The sequence below is a fragment of the Eleginops maclovinus genome, chromosome 15 (assembly GCF_036324505.1).
Source record: "Eleginops maclovinus isolate JMC-PN-2008 ecotype Puerto Natales chromosome 15, JC_Emac_rtc_rv5, whole genome shotgun sequence".
NCBI classification, from domain to species: domain Eukaryota; kingdom Metazoa; phylum Chordata; class Actinopteri; order Perciformes; family Eleginopidae; genus Eleginops; species Eleginops maclovinus.
In genome coordinates, this window is record NC_086363.1 from 4,265,186 (window position 1) to 4,289,657 (window position 24,472).

The 24,472-nt window shown below is 42.6% G+C and overlaps 1 protein-coding gene across 2 annotated transcripts in view; it reads right to left on the reverse strand.

Annotated features, from left to right (window-relative positions):
* Positions 1-3,618: 3,618 nt before the first annotated feature.
* Positions 3,619-24,472, reverse strand: part of jag2b (jagged canonical Notch ligand 2b) — a 43,547-nt gene continuing 22,693 nt past the window's right edge. Inside the window, exons 6-26 of one of the 2 annotated variants that reach the window (XM_063902286.1) lie at positions 22,061-22,191; positions 20,334-20,453; positions 20,089-20,202; positions 19,774-19,887; positions 17,920-18,033; positions 17,518-17,564; positions 17,245-17,418; positions 13,606-13,768; positions 13,351-13,512; positions 12,790-12,903; positions 12,546-12,659; positions 11,794-11,907; positions 11,160-11,276; positions 10,842-10,869; positions 9,803-9,888; positions 8,187-8,300; positions 7,938-8,053; positions 7,256-7,513; positions 7,022-7,153; positions 6,714-6,864; positions 3,619-6,579 (exon numbers count right to left, since the gene is read on the reverse strand). In XM_063902286.1, coding sequence (XP_063758356.1) covers positions 6,053-6,579; positions 6,714-6,864; positions 7,022-7,153; positions 7,256-7,513; positions 7,938-8,053; positions 8,187-8,300; positions 9,803-9,888; positions 10,842-10,869; positions 11,160-11,276; positions 11,794-11,907; positions 12,546-12,659; positions 12,790-12,903; positions 13,351-13,512; positions 13,606-13,768; positions 17,245-17,418; positions 17,518-17,564; positions 17,920-18,033; positions 19,774-19,887; positions 20,089-20,202; positions 20,334-20,453; positions 22,061-22,191 — 3,010 coding nt within the window. In that variant the 3' untranslated portion in view covers positions 3,619-6,052. The remainder of the gene's footprint in view (positions 6,580-6,713; positions 6,865-7,021; positions 7,154-7,255; positions 7,514-7,937; positions 8,054-8,186; positions 8,301-9,802; positions 9,889-10,841; positions 10,870-11,159; positions 11,277-11,793; positions 11,908-12,545; positions 12,660-12,789; positions 12,904-13,350; positions 13,513-13,605; positions 13,769-17,244; positions 17,419-17,517; positions 17,565-17,919; positions 18,034-19,773; positions 19,888-20,088; positions 20,203-20,333; positions 20,454-22,060; positions 22,192-24,472) is intronic. The other variant, XM_063902287.1, reaches the window with a different exon arrangement.

Here is a 24,472-nt window from a genome sequence, read left to right on the forward strand (position 1 = left end):
GCAGGATTCTGCCGCTGTTACAGCAGGGAGACAGAAAAGTCCAGTCAATTAAGGAAATTATTAGCATTTTTAACATCAATATTATAATGTATTTTTCAGTTTGCTTTCACTTAAACCATGGTTCACTAACACAGTGTTTTTGACTCAACTTTAAGGGTTCACACCTTTATTATTTACAGTATAGGGGGCTTATTTTCCTAGCCCCTGTATATCAATTCAAATTAAAAGTAAAATGTTATCAGTTTTACCCAGTAAAATCATTGAAGTAACCTCTTAACACATTTGTTTCTTTACACACACACACACACACACACACACACACACAGCAGTTGTCCCTGAAAAGCTGCTACAACATTGCAAGGCTCCCAGTTGCACTCTCTCCCCCCTCTACCGAAGTGTAGCTCCCCCGCCTCCTGGTGCAGAGGGTACATGTGAGGGTTACTGCAGTGGCAAGACAGATTTGCAGTGCCAGCCAACACACACACACACACACACACACACACACACACACACACACACACACACACACACACACACACACACACACACACACACACACACACACACACACACACACACACACACACACACACACACAGAGTCAGTACACTGTGGCTTGTTTCCCTCTGTCAACCCACTGTGCCAGCTGCAGCCCGCTGCCCACCAGCACGCGCCAGCCCGATGCCCCATAAGGGCCATGTTTGGTTTGTAACTGTGTGTTTGTGCGAGTGTGTGTGTGTGTGCATGTGTTTGTGTTTAAAGGGACAGAGGGCTTAGCCTAAAATCCTGTCACCCAGCTGCTTTCACTGTCAGATGGTCCCAAAGACCCACATCAACAGATGTACAGAGCAGAGAGCACACAGAAAATCTCACAGTAAGTCAGCACACTGCAGTCTGCACTGTGTGTGCAGAAAACACACACACACACACACACACACACACACACACACACACACACACACACACACACACACACACACACACACACACACACACACACACACACACACACACACACACACACACACACACACACACACACACACACACACACACACACACACACACACACACACTGCAATCTTCTCTGCTTGTACTGTAAGATAGATGAAGCAGTCGTGTCCTCTACATTTTGGCTGGGGTGTTTTTTCGTGAATGTTTTCAGCCATTTTGAGCTCGGTGCAGTAGTACTACGTGTTTACAAACGCCGAGTGCTGAGATGTCCTTGGCTGTCGTAAGGAGCCACTTTCGGATCCTGGTGTCAGTTTACTGATGCAGTCTGGGATCAGAGGGGTGGTGGAGGGGGTACTGATGATGCATGAAGCAAAATTGGCATCTAACTTTTACCAAGCTATGGCAATAATATCAGTTTGATAATGATAAGACAATATACATTCAAAGTAAAACATTGCAAAGTGTTCACTTGACATTCAACCCTAAAGCCCATTAAGGGCTTTAGGGTTGAATGAATAAAACTTACTTTACTACAGAAAATGTTGTTTCCAACACCCCAACACACATCTTTAAGACTGTGCAAGAAACTGTAGTAACTGCAGGAACACCTACTAGTGCAAAATATACATACAAATAAAAATAGTTGATATCATGCAAACACTGTTTAATTAACTAATTGATTGTTGGTGGATGTATTGTGGGTAATGGAGGAAACTGGTTTTGACGAGGAAGAAGATATAAAAAGGAAAATGAAGACATTTTGTTATGAGAGTACAATGCTACTACCCTTTAGGATTTGCCTTCCTTAGAACCTATGAGCATAAATAAAGAAAACAAGTTGGAAACACACTGGAGGAATAATATATCAGCATAAATTAAGTTGAATAAGGAGAAACACAACACAATTTAGCTGGGTTTATCCATACTACTCCCTTAAGGTTTGGTTAGGGACTGGGCCTCCACCCTCAGTGAAAGTTGGTACCTATATAATCAAAAATACAGCATCAAGAAAAGTCCAAGCATTGGAACATTCTAAGATCAAATTATGCTTGGACTGCAGTTTCAAACCCATTTCAAAGTGATATTACCGTCACCCACATATTAATATATCCGTAAACATTCATCATCTCCCTTCCGCTCTCCCCCAGCGACTACACCACTTCCTCAAAGCTGTGTAAGTCGATCCGGGCAAAGGAATGGTCCTAATAGCGCCAGCCAGTAGCACCCATGGGAGCCGGAAGGGAAAAGTGTCCCACCACTCCGCCCGGCACCATAACATTACTCATGAAACATTCACATCCTTATGTGGCCAGGATGATCACGCCAGCCTCCCATTGGCGGAGAGCGGATCGGCCCAGAACAGGAGATGAGGTTCTATTGGTGTGATGGGAGCGAGAGAGGAGAGGGGATGGTGGGACGGCGGGAAGCGGGTGAGGTTATCACATCGATCAATCCAGGCCGTCCTCAGCCCACACAGACGAGGGCAAGGACTGCAGAGTTTCTGAAGATTGTTATACTTGTGTGAGTTGCAACAGTTAGAGGGTGAGAGTAAGATGATTTGATGTGTAAATATATAAGACTTTTTAGAGGGATGAAAACTAACACATAAGGAATGATGCGATTAGGCCTAGCAGAGCTTAATTGACTTGTGTCCACTTAGAGCCACAGTAGCCATAAATCAATATATAGTTGAAGTTTGAAATATGTGTCTCTAATATGTTCTCCTCTACTGCTTATTTTTGGTGTTAACATTGAAAGATTAGTTTTTAAAAGCTCAATTGTAGTCTCTTACTTGGTCTGAAAAAGCTCAAACGGCTCTCTTTTGTAAGAAATATTCCAATGAAGTGAGAAAATGTGCTTATTTAGGGTTAGTTTACCCTGTGTTAGCATTGCAGAAAATGTGTCGTTCCTGTTTAGACTACACTAAAGAACAGGGAAGATATAAAATATGATACCAGGTAGCATTTTCAATCAAGTTTTTTGTAATGGTTGCGCCATGTAGCAGACGGAGCAACATCAGCAGAATCTGTAGATGCGTCTCTGGCAGTCCGACATATGTTAGTCAAATATTCCCTAAAATTCACTCTGCTTTTAGCTTCGATTTTGGTCTCCACCGACTCCTACGGAAATATATGAAATATATCATAAGCTGCTCGATGCTAGTCTCTGGATTTGATAGTGTGTTGGTTGAGTGCCAGCTGTTTTGTGTGTAGAGTGGGTTTATCGGAGCCTTGGTAAAAATATAAACCTGGTGCAGCTTGAATTAGGTTCATAAGAGTGTTAAGAGTAAATCAAACCAGTTAGTAGAGGCCTTAAAGCCAAAACAATGAGCCAAAAGACACTAAAATACGATTTAGAGCTGCAGACAGGGTGCTAATAATAATCTGTGTGTTTTGCATTACAAGCAACCTCTTATTTTACATTCATTTGATATATTTTCAGTATTAAAACATCCTTTACTCAAGCTTCAAGGCATGGTATCATGATGATAAACTCATTGAAAGATGGGATGAGTTCAATTTGTAGCATAATACACAAGTTATGTGCTGTGTTTATTAACATTACCACCCAGTAATGTTGGACTAAGCCTCTGCTGATGGAAGTCCTCTGATATGGTCAAAGGTGCCAGCATAATTAAGTGGAAACCAAATATTACAAGCGTGATCAAGATGTGTCAAAACTGCTTTAATAAATAACTGGGATGATTATTTAGAACAATGAAACATCCACCGAAAGAACGGATTCCTTTTGTATAAATTGAACGCATGTCCCTTGTAGAATAAAATGTATACAATATGCATATTCAGCTTTTAACACCAGCAGTGATGCATCTTTAATTTTTTATTTTGCTGTGTCCCATTTACAGAAAATACGATGCCTTTTGAGAAAGTGACATGAAAAAGGGGTCATTTTTGAACTGAGTTGGTAACTTAAAAAAACACACACACCTGCATGGTAGAAAAAAACAAAAACTGCAAATATTGTTCCCTTCATTAAAGCCTTTTAACCAGACATGAAGTTAACGCATGCTTCAACAATTGATTTACCGACATCCACATGCATGACACTCAAAAGAGTCATGGTGGACCGCTTTATTTTTTTATCCTCCGTCCATAAAGTGTTTTATTCCAGAAAACTCCATGATAGCAAAGCGACACAAGGAGAGCACTTTACTCAGGCGAATAAAGCACGCCACTATACACCACACAATGTTTTTAAAGAGTTACTTTCCTTAATATTGAAAACAAACCAACATAAAAGATGACCATTGATACACAAACAATGCATTACGTTAAGGCACCTGAAACAAAAGGGTTTGTGACGGGTTTAGAAACAGTTTGAGGACTTTTTAAGGCTAAAAATGTTGGCAGTTTTGCAACACTGCCTGCCCTCTCTCTGAAACCACCAAAATCTGTGAGACATCTTGTATTAGACCAGGGGGAAAAATGACTAAAGGATAAGTTATAATAGGATCAAACAGACGGCTGCTCTGCTTTAAAATGGGCAGAAAATCTACTTATTGTCGACATTTTTTTTGCCCTTTATGATATATTTTTGACGACCACTTGGAATATGAATTAGTTAAAATCTATTTTGCAATGCAATTATGAAATATTAGGAACAGTAATAATCATTTATACATCTTCCTGTTCTAAATAAAGGTTTCCTTCGCTAGAGAAAGTTAAGTGCAAAAATCATCATCATGAAGCCCATCATTTCCAATAGGTTGATAACAAAACAAAAAATGAAGTTTAAAATTGCGACCAAATCTAGTAATGTTGATTACTACTGAGATCCATGAAAGATAGGGTTTTATATAAACCCCGAAATGGAAGGTCATTTATTTTTATGGTAAGTGTCTAATGTTGAAAAGCCTCACTGATTTGCCATAACTAAAAAAAGACATAGCAACAACTGCTGATGTGGCTGCAAAATAAAGCGTCCTCATTGCTGACCATCTCTAAACCCTTCAGAAAGTCCTTCATAGGTGGTACCTCACTGTAAAGGTTCTTAACTGTGGGACTCTGGATATGAAGTGTTATAAAACGTGCCTATTTTGACTGGCATAAATAAAAGGAATGGCGTTGTAAAAAAAATAAAAATAATATTTATCATAATAATTATAACAATAATAATAATAATAAAAATGTGTGACTTGTCTTTAAGTTACTTATTTCAAATATACACAGCGACTCCTTTAGTATTTACACATATATACAGAGTATTCATTTCTGTTTTGATCAAATACCTTGAATGGCGTTGCTGTGAAATTGAACTCTCTAGATGTACACTTATATCCCTTTGAGATTTGAGAACAAGGAGGTCAAACTTGGCAGCGCGACTCAGAGCCTCGACACGGCGGCTCTTGGAAAGGCACTTGCTACCAACTCAAATACTGCAAAAAATCCTCAAACAGAGCTTTCAGCCAAGACAACTGAGAGACAGGAGAACAAAAATGGAAGGCCACATAGTAGGCACTGGGGTTTCCGTCCCCTCTCCCCTCCAGGCCAAGTGTTTTGGTAAGGCTGGCGCATGACGGCCACAGGTGGATCGGTGGGCAAAGCAGGGAAGAGACAGAGCAAAAGGAGGGTTTCCTCTGTTACTGTGGCTGCAACAGTCCGTTTCCCTCTAAAACTTTGCTTTACTGTCCCTTTAAAGAGTATCTGCCCTACCACAGACACCGAACAGGAGCCCGCTGACAATTTAACAAAATCATAATCATCTGTAAACAAAAAAAAGTCTTTATACAGGTTTGTTTTTTTCTCCTTTCCGATGATTCATCGTTTCTTAAATGGAATAACTCCATAAACAAAAAATGCAGAGAGCTTCTTTTGCCTCCTGAAAACATTGTTACATTTTAGCTCCTTCTGTACATAACTAAAGAAAAATAAGTGAACAGAAGCAAATTAGGATGTTCACTGTGCTCTAGCCAACTGAAAAAACTCCTTTCAGGTAACAGTGACAAAACCATGAAAACAAAGCAAAGAAAGACTTATAAACACAAAGCCTTTTTTTTCAAAAAGTAGTCAGAAAATAAGAAAGTCGCTGCCTTCCAGCTGCTCTCGCTTCCAAAGCGCGAGTCCTTTGTTTAAAGTTCTTATACGCAATGGTCTCGGAGGTTTTTTTGACCAGCCAAGACGGCACTGACATTTTTCCAGCGGTTGTCTTTGGGGCTGTAGTCTGGGGTCCGGTGGGGCGCTTTGAGGGGTGAACTGGAGCTGTGCATGGTACAGATCACTTCCCCACTGGACTGCAATGCAGTCTTAGAGTACTTATAAACTTGCTGCTTTCCCGCCTCTGCTCCACCACACTCCTCCTCGAGGTCAAGCTCGCCTTCCGTCTCTTCCTCTTCCTCCTCCCCCTCGCCACACGTCCGATAGGAGGGGCCCATGAGCTTTTTGCACTCCTGCTCGGCGTCCCTGTTGCTTTCCTTCAGCTGCTGCGACTGCTGCTGCTGACGTCCAACAACGAGCCGAAGTGGCTGCCACTGGTTGTTCACGTTATCAGCAGAGATTGTGTTCCTCTCACGCTCTTTTCTCCGTTTGCGCGTCCACCAAACACATACGATGATGCAGAAGAGGCAGAGCGAGCAGAAGATCGCACATAGAAGAAGCACCAGGTAATCTGTTGGCATCAAGATTTACAAGAGATGAGTACAACGAATACAAATCAGTAGAAAGTAGTGATAAGTCACTAATGGGAAACTGATGGGACCCACAACCAACCCCTGTGGGACACCTTTGTTACTTATTACTCACCCACTGAGGGGGGCATGACCTGTGTTTCCACTTTGACCTCAATGACTGCCAAAATGACGGTGCTGTTCTGCGGCTTGGACAACGTGCCCACTATGGTGCGGGCTGCCTCCTGGATGAGGCTGTGGTCTGGCAGATCCTCTGGATGGAAAGACTGAAAGCAAAACTAGAGTTGAAACACATTCAACCCTAGACCAAAACCGTCCCAACTGTCTCTATGAACTGATGACTTACAACACTTTCATTCTATGTGGAAATTGGTAGTAGAAAGTGGGTTAAGCCAAGAATATTATTCAAAATAAGGTACTTACTATAGCCACCTCTACAGCATCCTGATTGGATTCAGAGAGGTCACACAGCAGGAGGAGGGAGTGGTCTTTTGCCAAACCTCGGGTATCAGGAAGAAACCTCAGCTCATAGCATATGCTCTCCACTGTTGTTCCCTGCAAGTTCACATACATACTTATAAGAAAAAATACAAAACACACTGCTACTTTAAAAAATAGCTTCAGCAAGAAAAGATTTGACGTGAAGACTTGACTCACTGTTGGTACTTTGGCTCTGTTGAAAAGGAGTGTTATGCGGCCACAGCTGTTATCCAAATGCCCGGTGTTTGGCTGGCACTTGGTGGTTGCTTCTGGAGGTGATGCACCAGCCATGGAGCAAACCCCCCACTGATGGCAAGGGGGGGAGAAGCAGGTGAGGTAGCTGTTCTCCAGACACCGGCGTCCAGTCGGGCAGGACTGATGTCTCTGCTCTGAGCCTGAAGTCTGGAGCCGGCAGGGACGACGACCACACAGCACCTGGTGTCACACAGGCAAACATATTCACACACATGTATCCACACACACATAGATATAACACTATGGACTCTGAACCCATTTTTCTCAATAGATTCATTGATTATTTTTTCTTTGAACCTTTCAGAAAATAGTGAAAAAAGTACAAACTTACAAACTCTGTACTAAGTTCAATTATACAATTAGAAAAAGACAGAGTAACCCCACTTAGTAGAGTCAATTGATAAAAACCAGCCTTGTCTTACCACCTGTAAAATACTGTAAGAGGCCAAAACTTGAAGCTTGTATTTTTATTTGGTCTTTTAATTATTATTTTTTAAGGAGTCCATAGAAATTATCAAGTCGTCATAACTCAATAAGTTACTATAATTTATTTCAAAGAATATCAGCAAAACCATTCAATATTAGTAATTGGTTTAAGAATTACCTTTGAACATTCCACTTTGCCACTAATGCAATAGCAGCTGTTGCAGTCATCCTCCCAGTGACTGCCGTGTGGAAACCGCAGCCCAGCAAAGTGGCAAGTCTTCCCAATACCTATAACTACAGACAGACGGGGACATGTTAGACTTCTGTAGCAGTAATAAGCACCTAGTACAGATTTAGATCAAATTAGGCACAATGGGTACATGTTGAGCATTAGATGGACTGAAGTAGATTAGAGATGTTTCCTTACACTCTTGGCATCGGGCCCCTGTTCTACCGAGTGGACAGATGCAGCGGAAACCGTTGATCTCGTCTACACAGGTGGCGCCGTAGGCACAGGGTGAGGACTGGCACTCGTTTATGTCTGTGAAGGGGAAGAGGAGCATTACCTTAAATGTGGTCCTGGATTCTAACATTTGAACTGGTTTCAGAGACAAGAAAATGCACCAGGAAGTGGAATAGCAAAGTTTGCCACATGTCGTCACAAAAAAATGAACTTGGCAACGTAGGAACTTCTTGTAAATAATCAGCTTTAGCTAACCGCTAACATGCTAGCATTAGTCGATTATGAGGCCTATTTCCAAATTACTGAGTCATACAAAATTGCTTATTTACAGTTAGCTAAAGGGATTATATATATTGACAAACACATTTAAGCTCCACCAACCACATTGACATTGTTTTCTGACAGAAGAGGTTAGAAGTTGATGTTCCTCCATTTTGGAATTTGCAACTCACTTTAAAAACAGGTCAAAAATAACTTGTAAAAAAGGTAAACTGCAAATGTTTACGTGCCAACAAATCCACTAAACACTGCATCTTTTGAAAGGAAATGTACTGATTTTGTTGCATAACGTTGCATTTTCACAAATAAACTACAATTTTTTAACCTCTTTTTAGCAATTACGCCAATCATCTCATGAACACTCAGGTTTATCTTCTGGTCTCTTGGGGGGAGAATCACACCGGATCAAGACCGTAACGTTTCAGTTTGTTCAAATTGAATCACAAAGCCAAATATTTAAAACATACAGTAGCTTGTTTTAGACTGACAACATAGATGAGTGAATCGTGTATGTTGGACTATGAACACATCTGCTATATAAGAAGCTCTTTGAACGACACATATCAATTGTCCCTTCCCATAGAAATCACTGGGAACCGCTGCCATTGTCACCCAGATTCCACATGAACACAGTGGGGATGAGGACTCTCAAATTCAAGCCTGACAGAAAAGGTGAACGCTATCCGGCCGAAACAAAGGAGCAGAGAAGAAGAATTTCAGGGTCACTGGGTAATTTGTCTTCCGTGTGTGTTTGTGTAACTGTGTGAGTATGGAGGAGGGACGGCCTCTGACCCCTGAGGCGTTAAAGGGACGAGAAAAAAGGGAGAGGGCGGCGTCCTGGTCTTACATTTAGGTGTCAATGTGTCCATCTCCTGCTTGTCCCCCCTTTCCCTTTCGGCCTTTCCTCTCCCCACCTATCCATCCTCTTAATCATACTGCGGCTGTTAGGGTTTGTGAATGTTAAATGAGCTTCAGGATCTCAGAATAATCCAGTCGGGGTTTTACATATTTGCTCTGAAATATGTGCAATATACCCTTGTGTAATTCAAGCTTTATTTAGAAGTTATTTGCAATCAGCAAACAGTACCGGCTACCTCCTTAATGGAACTGTTTTTTACTCCTTGTGTTTTTTATTATTAATATCGTGTGCATACTTAGTCATTTTCTAGTCTATTCTCTTCTTAATCAGAAACAGGTAAACTATGATAAATACTATACTTAATCTGCACTATACTTCTGCTGTTGTAATAATGTACATTTCCCGGGCAAATAAAGGATGTGAACCTCCTGTCTTTACTCACTGATTCTGCAGTCTGGTCCGGTGAATCCAGGAGCGCACTCACACCGAAACCAGTTGACTCCGTCCACACAGATACCGCCATTGTAACTACAGAGAGGAAAGAAATGAAAAACAATTAATGCAATAAACAGCATATTGTTTATTTCTGTATTCTGTTGTGGTCCATCTTATCCTATTTCCATGCATACAGACTCCTGCTTTTACTCTGTCACTTACAAAATCTGCATTTCTTGCACACCGGTCTCTGCAAAAGCGTATTCTACTCTGCTTCTTGTTGCACAGTTTTTACTTTATTGCTTTAGGTCTTATTTTATATTATTTTTGCATTGTTGGAGGAGCCTGGGACTTCAGAATTCCATTGCCATTTCTACACTTTAGCTACTGTTCATATGACAATAAAGCCTTTGAACCTTTGAGTACAGGAGCCACATCCTTTCCAGCTGCAACAAAGCACATCTTTTCTGTGTGTGTGTGTGTGTGTGTGTGTGTGTGTGTGTGTGTGTGTGTGTGTGTGTGTGTGTGTGTGTGTGTGTGTGTGTGTGTGTGTGTGTGTGTGTGTGTGTGTGATGGTGGAGGTGGGGGGGTCACAAGGCTCAATTCAACTCATCAATACAAGCCTCCACCTTTCAGATGCTAATTGACGTGTCCAGCGACTCCCCTCCCCTCCTCTCATCATGCCTCTCCTTCCATTCCTCCTCAAAGCCCGACTCCCCCCCCCACCAGGTCGAACGGGAAGAATGGACACGTACGCCCTACCCCCCCTTTCGCCACTCCACCCCCCACCTGCATTCACCATGGGGAAGGTGGGACTGTTGTCTTCCTCCTTTAAAAAAAAAACGCCACCTCTCTGTCCTATTGAATATCGAAGCCCCCCCTCCTCTGAGAGATGCCCCTTTGAGGCTTGATTTAAGGACAACTTCCACTGCTTTTAGCAGCCCTTCACCCCTCCAGCCTGCAAGGTCTGTGTGAAGTGTGCAGATGAGGGAGATGGGGATAAGGGGGTGTTTGGGTGGGGTTATGGTGGAGGAAACTGTACTTACCATGGATGAGGGTTGCAGTCGTTTATATCTGTTGAAGAGAAACAACAGAGAGACATTTAGTGCTGAGTTACAGCGCCATAATTGTGGGATTTTTATAAAATAAATATAAAATGTATTGATATTATGCAAAGATAAAATATCTACTATCAAGCATCTTCACTTTTCAGTCCTATATCAACCTTTACTTGCAAAGCTGTGACATTTGAAGCGCTTAGATGTGGGGTTTATGGGCCTTAAGAGGCATCATAAGTGCATTTATAGCTGTAAGTATACTGACTTTTTAGTTAGTTTTCTGCAAAGCCACAAAGAGAAACTCACTTTGGCCGCAGGTGGGGCCTTCCCAGCCCTCTTTGCAGATGCAGGTGAAGGCGTCTCCTCCTCCCACACAGGTCCCACCGTTGGAGCAAGGACTGGAGGCGCATGTGCTCTTCTTGGCTGTGGGAGGAGAGGAGGCATTAGTCAAGGATCACACATCCAAACAGAAATAGTATATACAGTATGCTTGCCCTACAAGTCAAATATTACGATGTTTTGGCAATAAAACCTTCAATAAAAACATTTCCCTGACCTGATCTAACCTGAGATTTTGCAAGGAAACTCAAATGAAGGCATTTCAAATACTTGGTGCTTGAAATCTGTTTGAATCCATAATATTGCAAAGAAACATTCCTGTCATTCCCATTAGGCTTGCATGGAGCAGCTGATATACTCTGGAACTTTATCGACATGGAGGAGCTGCATGTAGTGGTGCTTAAGATTGAGTGCTTGACATCAACTTATTCTATATAGGGTACAGTGAACACCAGTGGACAGCCCTCAATCTATACTGAACGAATAGCTAAACTGTTACTGTGTTGTGTCCTTGAATATACCACCTGTACTAGCAGTTTAAGCAATAAATTAATATCTGATTTGAATAGGTTCAGTGATAGACAGCATCTTTAGGCCTCACCTGTGTTGCAGGTGTTTCCTCCCCATCCCGATGGGCAGGCACAGTGGAAAGTGTCCACGTTGTCGTAGCAGGTTCCTCCGTTACTGCAGGTGGTTTTATCACACTGCCTCTCACCTGGCCAGGAATACAGAGAAACACCGAGTTCAGAACAATTATAACATCAGTAAGGAAGGATACTTCTAATGCTGGGGTTGAGATACGCTTACTATATTTCGTCAAGTAATAGCCTTAAGTACAACTTCAAAGAGCTAGTACTTAAACTGAACATTACAAATTCCAATCTACTCCACTACAATTCAGAAGAAAAAACTGTGTACTAGGTATATTTATAACTTCACTTACTTCATATTCAGATAATAAAAAGATGTATATATTTATCAAACCCAACCGCGTATGTAATAAAACAAACATTGCCTCCTTTATGAACACTTTAATGCATCGAAAAGTCTGATTTACATTATTCTGAAATGGGTCTTTTAGCAGATGAATTACGTTTACTTTTTTATGCAAAGACTAAACTTTTTCTCAAGTGAAATGTTGAAGGCAGGACTTCTACTCGAGTTTAACCAGTTATTTCTACGCTGTGGTAACAATACTTTCCGTTAAACAAAGATCTGAGTGCTCCGTCCACCTCTGTTCTTGACATCAAAATGACTCATAACACACAAAGATGTGTAAGCATGGTGGCGTCTGTGCCTCAAAAAGCTGCAGAACATAAACACACAGATTAACACAGAGGCGACATAACTCACGGGAATGGCAGGTCTTGCCCTTCCACTTGTCGGCACACTCGCAGTAGAAGTCGTTCTCCAGATCCACGCAGCGCCCGCCATTCTTACACGGGTTGTGCCTGCACTCGTTGACATCTGGAGGAAGAAAGGAAGGCATACATAATTCAATCTTTACCAAACCTGTCAAGAACATAGTACACAGAAGCTCCGACTGTTTAAAATGCTGCATAGACTGGATGAATAATGCTGCAGGCGATGGACTCACTGAGGTCACAGAGTCGACCCTCCCAGCCATCAGGACACACGCACTGAAACGAGTTCACTCCATCAATGCAGGTCCCCCCGTTTCCACAGGGGTTGCTGGTGCAGTCGTTGATATCTAAAAAGTGAGGGGGAAATTTAGGCGGATTAAACACTTTTGGACCACTAAACATTTAGGATATGTTTATCTGTTAGACTCCTAGAAACACCCGATTTATACCCTCCCTGTTTATGCATATTTACAAGTAGTTCAAAAGCAATGAAGCAGGCTTTTTGATATACTGTGTTCTCCTCTAAAATGGTTGTGGTGTGATAAACTTCTTTGAAGAGTTGAAAATCATCATCTCAGATTATAATATGTAATACATTTTGAATTGTTTAATAAATGGAGGAGGAAAAAAACCCTTTAATAGATGTGTTTTGTGGAAAATCACATCTAAAAAGAAGTTTGAATAGATATGAAGTAGATTGTTAAATTGTTTTCTGATAATGAACTCAAACTACTTTAAGAAATTCTGTTCCAGATATGATAGGTAAATATTTTAAGAGATGACTCTCTGCGTACTCTCATGACAGTAGATGCCGCTGAAGCCCGGGTTACACATGCAGGTGAAATTTCCGGCCGGCTGGCTGATGCAGCTTCCTCGCGGCCCACAGACGTTCGAGGAGATGTGACGCACTCCGGCTGAGTCGTTGGTCGCCACGACAACAGTGCAGCTGTCAATCACTGCACAAGCACAATAAAAAACAGTTGAAATTCATAACTTTCTTTGACAGGTTTGTTCAGTCCTGGTATATCATTGCAGACGACTTCAGTCACCTTGACACGGGGTGGTTCGGCAGTTCTCCTTCAGCCGCTCACAGGTTTTCCCCTCGTAGCCTTCGGGGCAGGCGCAGTAGAAGTCCTGCTCCATGCTGTGGCACTGGGCCTCGTTCTCACAGGGGTTTGGATCGCACATATCTGAGGGGGCCCAGCCAGAGATCTGAGGAAAAAAATCAAGAGGAGAGAAAGATATTGCATTTACAAAAAGGGGTCAATGTAGTTAAAGGTGAATTTACTTAACAATGCATAAATCAAGACCTTTATATTAACTCTTCATTAAATCCCAGTAGGTTTATCATTGTGAGTGACACCAGCCACTTTTGACACATAAACATACCACCCAGTTCTGCAGCTTGTCTACTTTAAGTAGCATAGCAACTAGTTTAGTGTCTTTCGACTGATTATTTTGATTGGCAGATGGACAAAGTGAGCATATAACTGCCTCTTTGGCCATTAAACACTCCAAAACAAAGCTAAACCAGCGGAAATATTGAGACTCAGATTCACAAACAAAACTTCAAATGAAGCGAATGTTAATCCACGTCTAATGGGTGAATAAATTAGCACATTTGTTCGCCGTAACAACTTATACAACAGGTAATAGTATGTCAATGTTGTGTCAAAGTGTGTCAATAATCAAATAATCTAGGCTTGATTAAGTATGATTAGGACAGTAAGCCTTCCTCTTTATATTTATTTCTCATGAGAAAGTAGATCTAAACAATTCCACATTCAAAGCGGTGAACTACAGTACAGCCCTCAGTTTCCATTGATCAGTACGGTAACTGCCAAATGCCACTTGGACCTCACGGAAATGGTTCTTAACTAATTGTCAAAACAAGTAAAGATCCAAGTGGAGCCGAATGAGCGACGGAGAAAGCAGATCTTAAGTCTGTGCAGGTGACGGCTTAGCTCGGCTCAAGCCTCCGCCGCTGTTCAGAACCAAGTGGACGAGCAGAGTAAGCCTCAGAAACCGTCCCTAAGCTCATCAAGGGAATCTACGCTTTTGGTTTTACATCTGTGCGCCCTGCTAAATCTTGCAGGATTATTCTGAGACAGAAGCATGGCAGTACACAGAGAGCATACACGAGAAAAAACAGCCCATTATGAATGCAAATATTGACGCTGGTCCAACATCGTGCAGAGCCGCAGCGAACATGATGAAGATAAATCATCCGTCATACCACCGTGACACAGGAACTAGGTGACATATTTTACCATTTCTACCTGCAGCAACACAGAGGTTGGAGTAAAAATCCCTCGGTTTATGTAAACAGAAGCCTACTCTGCATAAACTGTGTTGCACCCCTTTCCATTTAAGGCGCTGAACACAGAGTGAGAGTAGGGCAGCAGCGAGGGTGAAGTCTGCGGTCACACAAAGTTTAATTTACCCTAAGTGTCAGGGCCAGATACATTTTTTACTATTTGCCTGTGTGTGGTCAGGGGAGCGTGTCCGAGGGCAAGAGCGTCTATAAATCTTCAGCACATTAACGCGACTGTTTGGACTATTCACAGCACAAGGGACATTTCTCATCTGCAGACAGATTGAGAATTTATTTATAGCAGAAAACCAGCAGGCGACGTCATATAAATGACTTGAGGTCAACTATAAATACACTCTGCAATAAAACGGACTTTTGATGATCGCTTGCACCATTAAATGGACCTTACTCTTCTTTTACACAGCAAATGGTGAAGGATATTTGAAACAAAGCATGTAAATCAATAAGTAAATAACTCAAATACCTCCCATTTAAGAAAGCAAATGCAGGTTAGAGCACCTTTGTTGTGTTTTCTTAAAAATTCTGATCCATTCCAAGCCAACATTACAGAATGAATTTTGATTATTTTTATAAAATTAGGTCTAAAGTCCTTTTTATCCTTTAAAATAAGCAGCTCACATATCATTGTGACGTCCATATACTAATTCATCTGGAGATCATCCTTTTTACCAGCATGGGTGAATCAATTTGTCATAATTCCTACTTTTCCCTCTGCTGGTTTTAATACTTTCTGTTAATTTTGGACAATTTCATTAACACTTATAGACGTTAAAGATCACGTGGTTTAATCGAAACCTCTAAACATCACAGAAAGTTCAGAAATAAAGCTTGCCGTGAGCTGGTTATGCCTCATTTTAAGTTTCATGTTTGTATTTTGTGTAAACAAGTGTGTCGGAGAGAAATTCCCACTGGAGTTGTAGCCTTTGCAGACCATTCACATGCATAGAAACCTATATAACACACTACAGGAAAGGGCTCCTTTAAAACACATGCAACAAAGATAAAATGCATGAAAAGTTGACAGTTTCTTTGCAATGATGCTAACATTTGCAGCGCAGGATGACACGAGGGTTTGCCAAAATCACTAGGATGCATCACTTGGAGATCATGACTATTGCTGAGGTATGCGAGTTCAAACCAAAGTTATTGAGTCAACATCCATAGAGCCACAATGACCATGGTTGTGTCAACCACATCACTTACTGAGAGACTTGTGCTTCCCTTTCCTTGAACTCCTTATCTCTTCCAAAGAAATGAGTCAGATTAGGAATGAGAACAAACACAATCAAACTTCTCTGGATTTGAAAGGGTGGGGACACTAAATCAGAGCAACACGACGCAGGAGGCTTTTGTAGTTTTGGCACCGCAGGGCAGGAATGTACACCGTGCCATAGCAGGCATCAGAGCTCTGTAGTATGCGGGCAGAACTCCAGCTGCGCCTCATTCAGAGAGGCTCATATTTATAGTAGAGATGCTAAAACAGGATTGGCTCATGACCAGCAATGTCCTCCATTCAGGGCCCAGGAGATGCAGTGGAGGGTCAGTTCCCTCCCTGCTAACCTAGCTTCAAACACACACACACACACTCCCATCATAAAAAGGCTGCAGCAAAGACACCGATATGTTGTGTGTGCATGAAACTCAATGATCCATTACTACAGAAGTGTTGGTAGTTGGATTACATGTGCTGTAAGGACTACTGCAGTTTGAGTATTTGCACAGTATAACAAGCTGCTATTTTCTGAATCAAAATAGCTGTGAAGTATGTAATGGTATTCTATTCTTTTCACCATATCACCTTGGCTTAGATTCAATAATTTCCTTGGCATGTTTATCTACATTCTGACACTTTTGCCTACGCATCCAACGTGTAGGAAAAAGGTTTATGTACAGCAGTTCACAGAAAACAGGAATCCTAAGGGCATTCCTCGACTTAAGATATTGTGAGTACTGCAAGTACTTTATTTTAATCAACAGATCTGGAAAACTGAATTTCTCCACGAAGAATCATGCAAAAGTCAACTTTAAATCTTGTGTTTACCAGAGATGTGCTCATAAGTGTTTGGAAATAAGTCATTCAGCAATAATAAAGCATAAAGAAAACGTAGTCGACTCAGACCAAAATGACCCATAAGTCATTGGAAGGGTGCAGCTCTAGACCGCCCACCAGTATTGACCTTTACACAATTTAGTTTGGATTGTAGACCTTAATCGCAAAAATACTTTCCTTCTCAGACATGTAATGTGTCGCTAATGAAGTCCTAAGGCTATTCAAAACAAAGGCTAACACCACTTCTTAATGTGTCACTGTATCCACAATAATCCAATGTGACCTGAGTAACATGACACCCACCTCACACAGCTGTCCAGCGAACTGCGGTGGGCACTGACACACGAAGCCGTCCAACACTGCGTGGCACTGTCCTCCGTTCTGGCAGGGTCCGCTCTTGCATTTGTTCCTCTGGATCTCACAGTGAGTGCCTACGAAACCTGCAGGACACTGGCAGTGGTAGCCCCTCTGACCCTCCTGCAGGAAACACAAAGAGAGATGAGTTTCAGATGCAACGACAAACACGGGGCCTTGGAACGGAGGTCGAATATCAATTCATTTAAAAAAACATCCTACCTTGCATGTCGCTCCGTTCTGGCACTGACCGTGGCAGCCGTTGATGTCTGAAGAGGAGGCACAAGTTACATTTCATTATTAAACATTAAGAAGAACCCTTTTCCACCAATCTACACTGTGGGATGTGCACGGATTATCAGAGTTTGGAAAATGAATCACTAGTGAAGCCAAGGGTGTGCCAAAAAGACCTTGTATAGGTTGTAAAATGGGCAAGCATTGGATCCAGAAAGAGGGACTGGGCATGCATGCAAACTCAGATACGACGTGTTAACACATGTGGGAAAGCGAGTCACGCTAAGCTACGCCTATGTTGTGAGTCCAGGAAGTGAGAGGTAGCCAGAAGAAGAGGACGCCAGTGAAAGGGTATTTAAGAAGTGACTTTTGGAGGAGGTAAATACTGACTGATGTCACAGTTTTGTCCGAACCATCCCCGAAAACAGTCGCAGCGATAGCCGCCAATCAAATCTCTGCAAGCGTAAGCGTTCACGCAGGGCTTTCCCGCACACTCACTTGCATCTGTGAAGGCAGGAGGTAAAGAGAGACCGAGTCCATCAATTGAAAAACAAACCAAAGGAGAGGTCAACGACAAAGAAAGGAGACCAGAAACCCAACCTCAGAAACCCTGACGTTGTCATCGGGGTTATTTGGTTAGTTAGGTCGGCTTGGAGACTGAAATATTCAACGGAAAGCTTTTGTGTGCTAGAAGAGAGGCTATTGGTTGCATACAGCTGAATGTAGGACCCTGTGTTTGTTAAGCCTCTTTTTGGGAGTAAATAGTTCAGAATAGAAAACAAAAAGATACAATTCAAAACATTTAATAAAGCAAAACAATGAGAAAATAACATTATGAATCAATAATAGCTATAGTTCCACAAACAGATCGATAAATGTGTTTGTGAGTTTTTTGATACACTACTTAATCAATAAAATGCCAAACTGTGACCCTCTCGTGTCGTTAGAGCCAGTGGTGATGTTTTACAAGTCTAACAATTCAAATATATTTCCTTAGAGACACAGAAGCAGCACATATACACATTTAAGTAACTGAACACAGTGAAATTCTAGCAGCTGTGGGGAAAATGACGGAGCTTCCGATGGCATTAAAATAGAAAGACACAAGCTTCAAACGTGGCGTTGGACATTCGTTACGCGTCATACCATTCTTTTTGTCCCTCCGCAGTATTCACTTTACTTTGTCTGATGTGAGCTAACCCATCCATAAGAAAATTATAGATCCGTCTTTAAATAAATCTAATAATTTAACTTGAATAAAACATTTCAGGAATGTATAGTGTTTCCTGATGTGGGAAGTATCCCGTTAGACTGAAAGTGAATTCCATTGGGACCCCATCAGACCCCATCAACAGTTTTTTTCCCTGAAGTTTCCCAGACCTCATGAAGGAAAGCTTCAACGTCCCAGCAGCTGAGACATTCATTTTTCATCTGTTCGATATCAATAAAATGTGAGAAAAGTCTTCGGTTCCCTCGAAGAACCTTCAAAGACATCAAAAGTGTAACAACAAAGAAAAGCAACGCTGCTCAAATATGCACAGGGAAGGGGGAGTCCTGCTGTGCTCCCTCACACACCTGTCCTCTCTCTGAAACCCTAAACCACACACACACACACACACACACACACACACACACACACACACACACACACACACACACACACACAAAACAGGAGGCCAATGGCCGCCTGTAAGCTGAGATCTGAGCTGGTAAAATGACACTGTACTCTGGGGATCTCTTTCCTACCTTCATCCCCTCTGACACACACACACACACACACACACACACCACCTTGTTTACCAGTCGTAATCCATTTCCTGGCTTCATGCCGGTCACGTCCGCTTTCCGAGACAGGGAGCGATATAAAAAAACGATGCCACCAGCAGCAACAAACAAACAGCCAGATATAGACACACTAGTAACTCATAAAGTCATTGAGAAAAAAGAGCCGCGCAGCTGCCCAGGATATCAACAGCGTGCAGCGAGGCTCAGGTTGCTGGTGGCCAATCGTAATTGAAAAACATATATCCTGAGCACTGCGTTCAAGTCTCAGAGGCCATTTCATTTGTCTTGCTGAACAAACAGGAAGACAACGGCTGCAAAAACATGTCTCCCTGTAGAAATGGAGAGTCTGTTTGCCAGAAAAACTGAAACACAGGAAATCTTATCCTTCTTTTTATTTGCACTTCTCCCCAGAGGCTGTTAAACAATACTGTGTGTGTTTATTGGAAGCATGACTCTCACCTATCTGGCAGGTCTTCCCTTCCCACTGGGGAGGACACACACACTCAAAGCCATCCTCCAGGTCGATGCAGGTCCCTCCCTGAGCGCACGGACTGGAGGCACACTCGTCCAAATCTGAGGGAAACATTTCGCATTTGAAGAAAGTGTTGGAGCTGAGACAGATTATATGCACTAAGGACATAGAGAAAACGGAAATGGAGAGATGAAGAGGTTGTGTTAAGAGGGCCTTGAGTAAAAAGACGTGTCAGAGTAAAAGATGTAGCTGTGAGTATCAGCAGGCAAAGAAGTGCAGGTGAGAGTAGATCATCGACTCACTGTTGGCACAGGTCAGACCCTCCCAGCCCGGCGGACACTGGCACTCGAAGCCTGAAGGAACCTCGTGGCATGTACCGCTGTTAGCGCAAGGATTAGACACACAGGCGTGCTCAGCTGGAGGGAGGGAAGAATAAAAAATTAGACTACTCAGAGAATCTAGAACAATCTCAGAACCCTCTTGACTGAACAAAAAAGTGACAACATGTCCTCGCTCAAAGACAGCAGCAGCCTGGTTTCTCTCTCACCTATCTGACACGTCTTGCCGGAGTATCCCTGAGGACAGACGCAGTTGTACTCATCCGGTTCGGTGTTCATGCAGGTTCCTCCGTTCACACAAGGCTGGTGCCGCCCGCAGTAATTCAGATCTGGATGAAGACGCACACGGATAGATTTGAGCATTTCTGAAGAGCATAAACACTGTTCTGCAGGAAGGACAGACTGATGTTTACTTAAGTCAAATTGAGGATTTTTTCCAGTTTGTTGATGTGTTTTTTTTTGGAGGGGAGGACATAAACCTCAATATATTATATAGATGTTAAAAATAGTTGCTTTTATACATCCCACATATACGTTTGTTCCACATTTTTATTTGAGGAGAGTTATAGCCTCCTCGTTGCTCCACACCTTCAGCCTGTGTTAATTGGATCGACCCCGGAGATCACTCTTTGTTTGTTTCACCATTTCACCTTTCGGAGTTCCCAGAAAGCTTGTCGGGATCTTCGCTCGGTACAGAGCACCAGCTGTCAGCTCTGACAGGAAGCTCAGAGTGTTTTCACACACACTCTGCTGCACTGCATCATGATGGAGCCTTTATAGAATACAGAATACAGAGCCGCCTAGATGTACCTTTATTTCACTCTTGATTATTTGTTTCCATATGCAGAAGAAACTCAACTAGACCCGATCTGATCCCTGCACACTGCCTCAGGCTAAAGGCCAGGTCAGCCTAGAGGGTGGTAAATAAAAGAGCAGGGATCTGTCTCCACCGGGGATCTTAGGTCCATTCTCATCCCCCGAAGAGCCCTCTGTGACGAAGGGATGCGGAGGGATCGAGTGTCCGTGCTGCTGCTCGGATCACACGGCAGTAAAACTATCCAGACAACTCAGACCTCATATGAAGGCACTGTATGTTAAGACACCTTTAAATGCAGTTTTTTAGGTTAGAGTGTTGTGAAATATCATGATACCTAAAATATTTTCTAAAAACAACCATTGCCATGATTTCTTTCCTCAATGTTCTTTTGTATTACATTAACCTATTGATGGGACCACATCATACTCTAAGATGTGATTGGCATTGACATTTTTCCTTTTAGTCTTTGATTTAATATGTTTCTATCAGTGTGTATTTTCTCTGTATTTGTTGGCTCAACTAAATAAAGGCTTTAAGGATAAGTCCCATTATTAAATCTGCCTAAAAGTGACTCAAGGATGCTTTAGTTTTTGTAACTGATACATAGTTTGATATATAAGATGTCAAAATAGTGTCTGAAGGGACATTTTGAATCCCCAAAATAAAGAAAATCAGTTCATTATTTCATAAAACGACGAAAAGCAAGATCCTCATCACAGTAAGGCTGCAACAAGGACTTATAGTGGCTAATTTTCTATAATATGCTCATTGAGTATTGGATTAATCGACGGATCGTTTCTGCTCTAATAACCTCTTTCGTTTGACGGTTAGGTTAAAAGTTGGAGAATTTTAACGAATATCTCTCTACTGTACTGTAAGGAGCCAGAACAGGTGTTGGAGTTCCAAGACTCTTCAATTCCAATTGCAAACTGAGCAGGATTACTTTTGCACTTTTCTACACGGTGAGACTTTCTCCTTCAACAGTATTTTCTGTTGCTCCGAGTTGCTCCCTCGCTTCTTACTCACCACATCCAGGCCGCTGGAGGGGACGTGCAGGATGAGAGCCGGCACTGTGTGTGGGAGGCGATTAAAGAAAAGAAAACATGAAATTTTCCATACCTTTATCGCACAGCAGGCCGCCCCAGTTCCTCTCGCAGTTGCACTGCCACTGGATTTTGCAGGTCCCGTGAACGCACCCCGGGTACAGCACACATTCATCACAGAACTGCCCCTGCCAGCCGTAGTTACACCTGTCAAACACACACACGCATAAAGCACTTCACTCGTCTCATCCTATTACCTGATCCCTGAGAAATCCCTTCTTCCTCCATTGGCTGTTGAGAGATGTTTCTTTCTCTTGGTCATAGATCAAGACTGTCTTGGCATTATAAATGTGATAACAGTTTTGGAAAAGACAAAGTGTTGAGAGGTCTCTATTGAACAGGCTTTAAATGAGTCAGAGCTTTTCCTCCTATAAACTCTACAGGATATACTAAAGTGCATCGGATATCAATCATTTGTATCACCAAAAATAGTGTTGTGATTATTTATTCAGAGGTATCTTTTACCTGGGGGAACAATTGTATTATGTTGAGCACATTTCCTACTCATTGTGTGGATATATCTAAAAGAAAGTCAATGAAACCTGAAGAAAACACATGATCTTTGACTCAGTGAAACATAAAGGAGTGGCTGATAAGCAAAACTTAAAACTTAAAGAGGTCTTTATCACTGTCTTTAAGTCCAGTGACAGTCTGCCAAAAAGGTTTCCTCAAAACCAAAGCACTGAATTTGTTTTATGCATGATTATGAATAATGAACAACAGTATTGGAGCAAGAAGAGGCTGATGCAGGATTCAAAGCACTGAGCTTTAATGCACAAAGCGCCAGAGAGTGTCAACTTGTGGCTGCTTGAAGCGGTTGCGTGTAACCTGCCCCACAGTGGAAACACCTAATATTGTATCTGCCCTCGTGTCAGCCTATCCCACGGCCTTCTGCCAACTAATCTTAGTGGAGGGTGACATTCCAGGGCAGGAGGGTTAAGAATACTTCCAGCGGCTCCTGTGCTCGGGGTATGAGTCTGAAGCTACGAGGGTGGCACGGCGGTACTGACAGCGAGCGATCGGCTGGAGACAACTGTGTGTGTCCACGGTCCGGTGCGTGTTCGTGTGTGCGCGCAAGAGCCTGCAGCTTCACGACAGCGCTCGGCACTTCCAAGGCTACGGTGTCGTCGAGCCAGCTGTCTTGTCAATTGACAGCTATTTTGAGTCTCCTGCAGACGGCACCGCTGTCTCTCTCGGAGACTAGGCCTTCGGAAATCTCAGGCTGAGGGGGGGGTGGGTTGAGGGGCATTGGGGAATACTTGGCATGCTTCTCCCACTGTATATGATTAGCTTCAGAGGGTCTGACAGCAATGTGGCAATAACACTAACAGACCTATGGCAAGGAGAATCGCTTACAGCTCTTTATGCTTGAAGGTATACAACAACAGAAATTAGAGGTATTCTGTGGTTTCATTTCTGCCACAATGGTATCATCATTACTCCTGAAGCCCTCTCGGGCGTGGGCGTGATGTTGCCAACATCTTGGCACTTTGACATGTTGAAGTTTGCAAAGTGGTGAAAAATGGTGTTACATTGCAAAGTGTGCAAGTGATTTTTGTGAAAAGGCAAGCCTCTGACGGACATGTCAGAACAAGCCTAATGTGTGCTAATAAAAAGCCTCAATGCAGCGGTGTGACAACAGGCATGTACCAGCTTTTGTGTTTCTTAAAGCCTGTGGCAAACGAAGCAAAGCCCATAAAACTGTGATGAAATAGAGGCAATGAAAGGAGACAGCGAGGGATTTAATACCAGCTTTTTGCGTGACCCGAGGCTTCATTAAATTCGTGCCACTGCAGGAAAAGTCTTCACTGCCGCTCTTCTATTCATGTCACTTTCCTGTTGACTGGGACTTGACATTTGGGAAGAATAAGCTGCTTCCCCCTGTTGTCTGTCTGTAAGCTGGAAAAAGCATCGAGGCAGACACACAAAAATTTGAAGCCGGTTCCTTAAACTGGTCATCCCCCTGTCATGCCTCGGCTCCAAGCCAAAGCCGTTTCCTAATAAAGGAAGAAGTGTCTCTTTCCATCTGGCAGGTGGGAGGAGGGGGGTTTACAAATGACGACGGGATGCACTACTTCCCGTAAACGTGGACCTATGGGGCCGTTCTACGTCACTTTATCTAACTGTCATTTCCACTTTCTGAAATGTACATAACACGGTGGGATATCCACTTCCTCTCCTGCCCCCTGCCCTTCGAGAAAGGACTGCAATGCGGATGGGGAGGGGATATGAAAATTCCCAGCACGTTTACCAGTGGTCAAATTCACGACTCCCTTTCTTCTGTCCGAGCAGCAGAGGGAGGATGAGATGCTTGGTATTCTGCGGCGGATTTCAGGTGGCTAAAAATACAAGAAGGCAGGCGCGGCTTTGCCCTTTTCTTCTGAACCGAGGTGGAGATGCCCACGAGGGAAGAGAAAGGCTGACACAC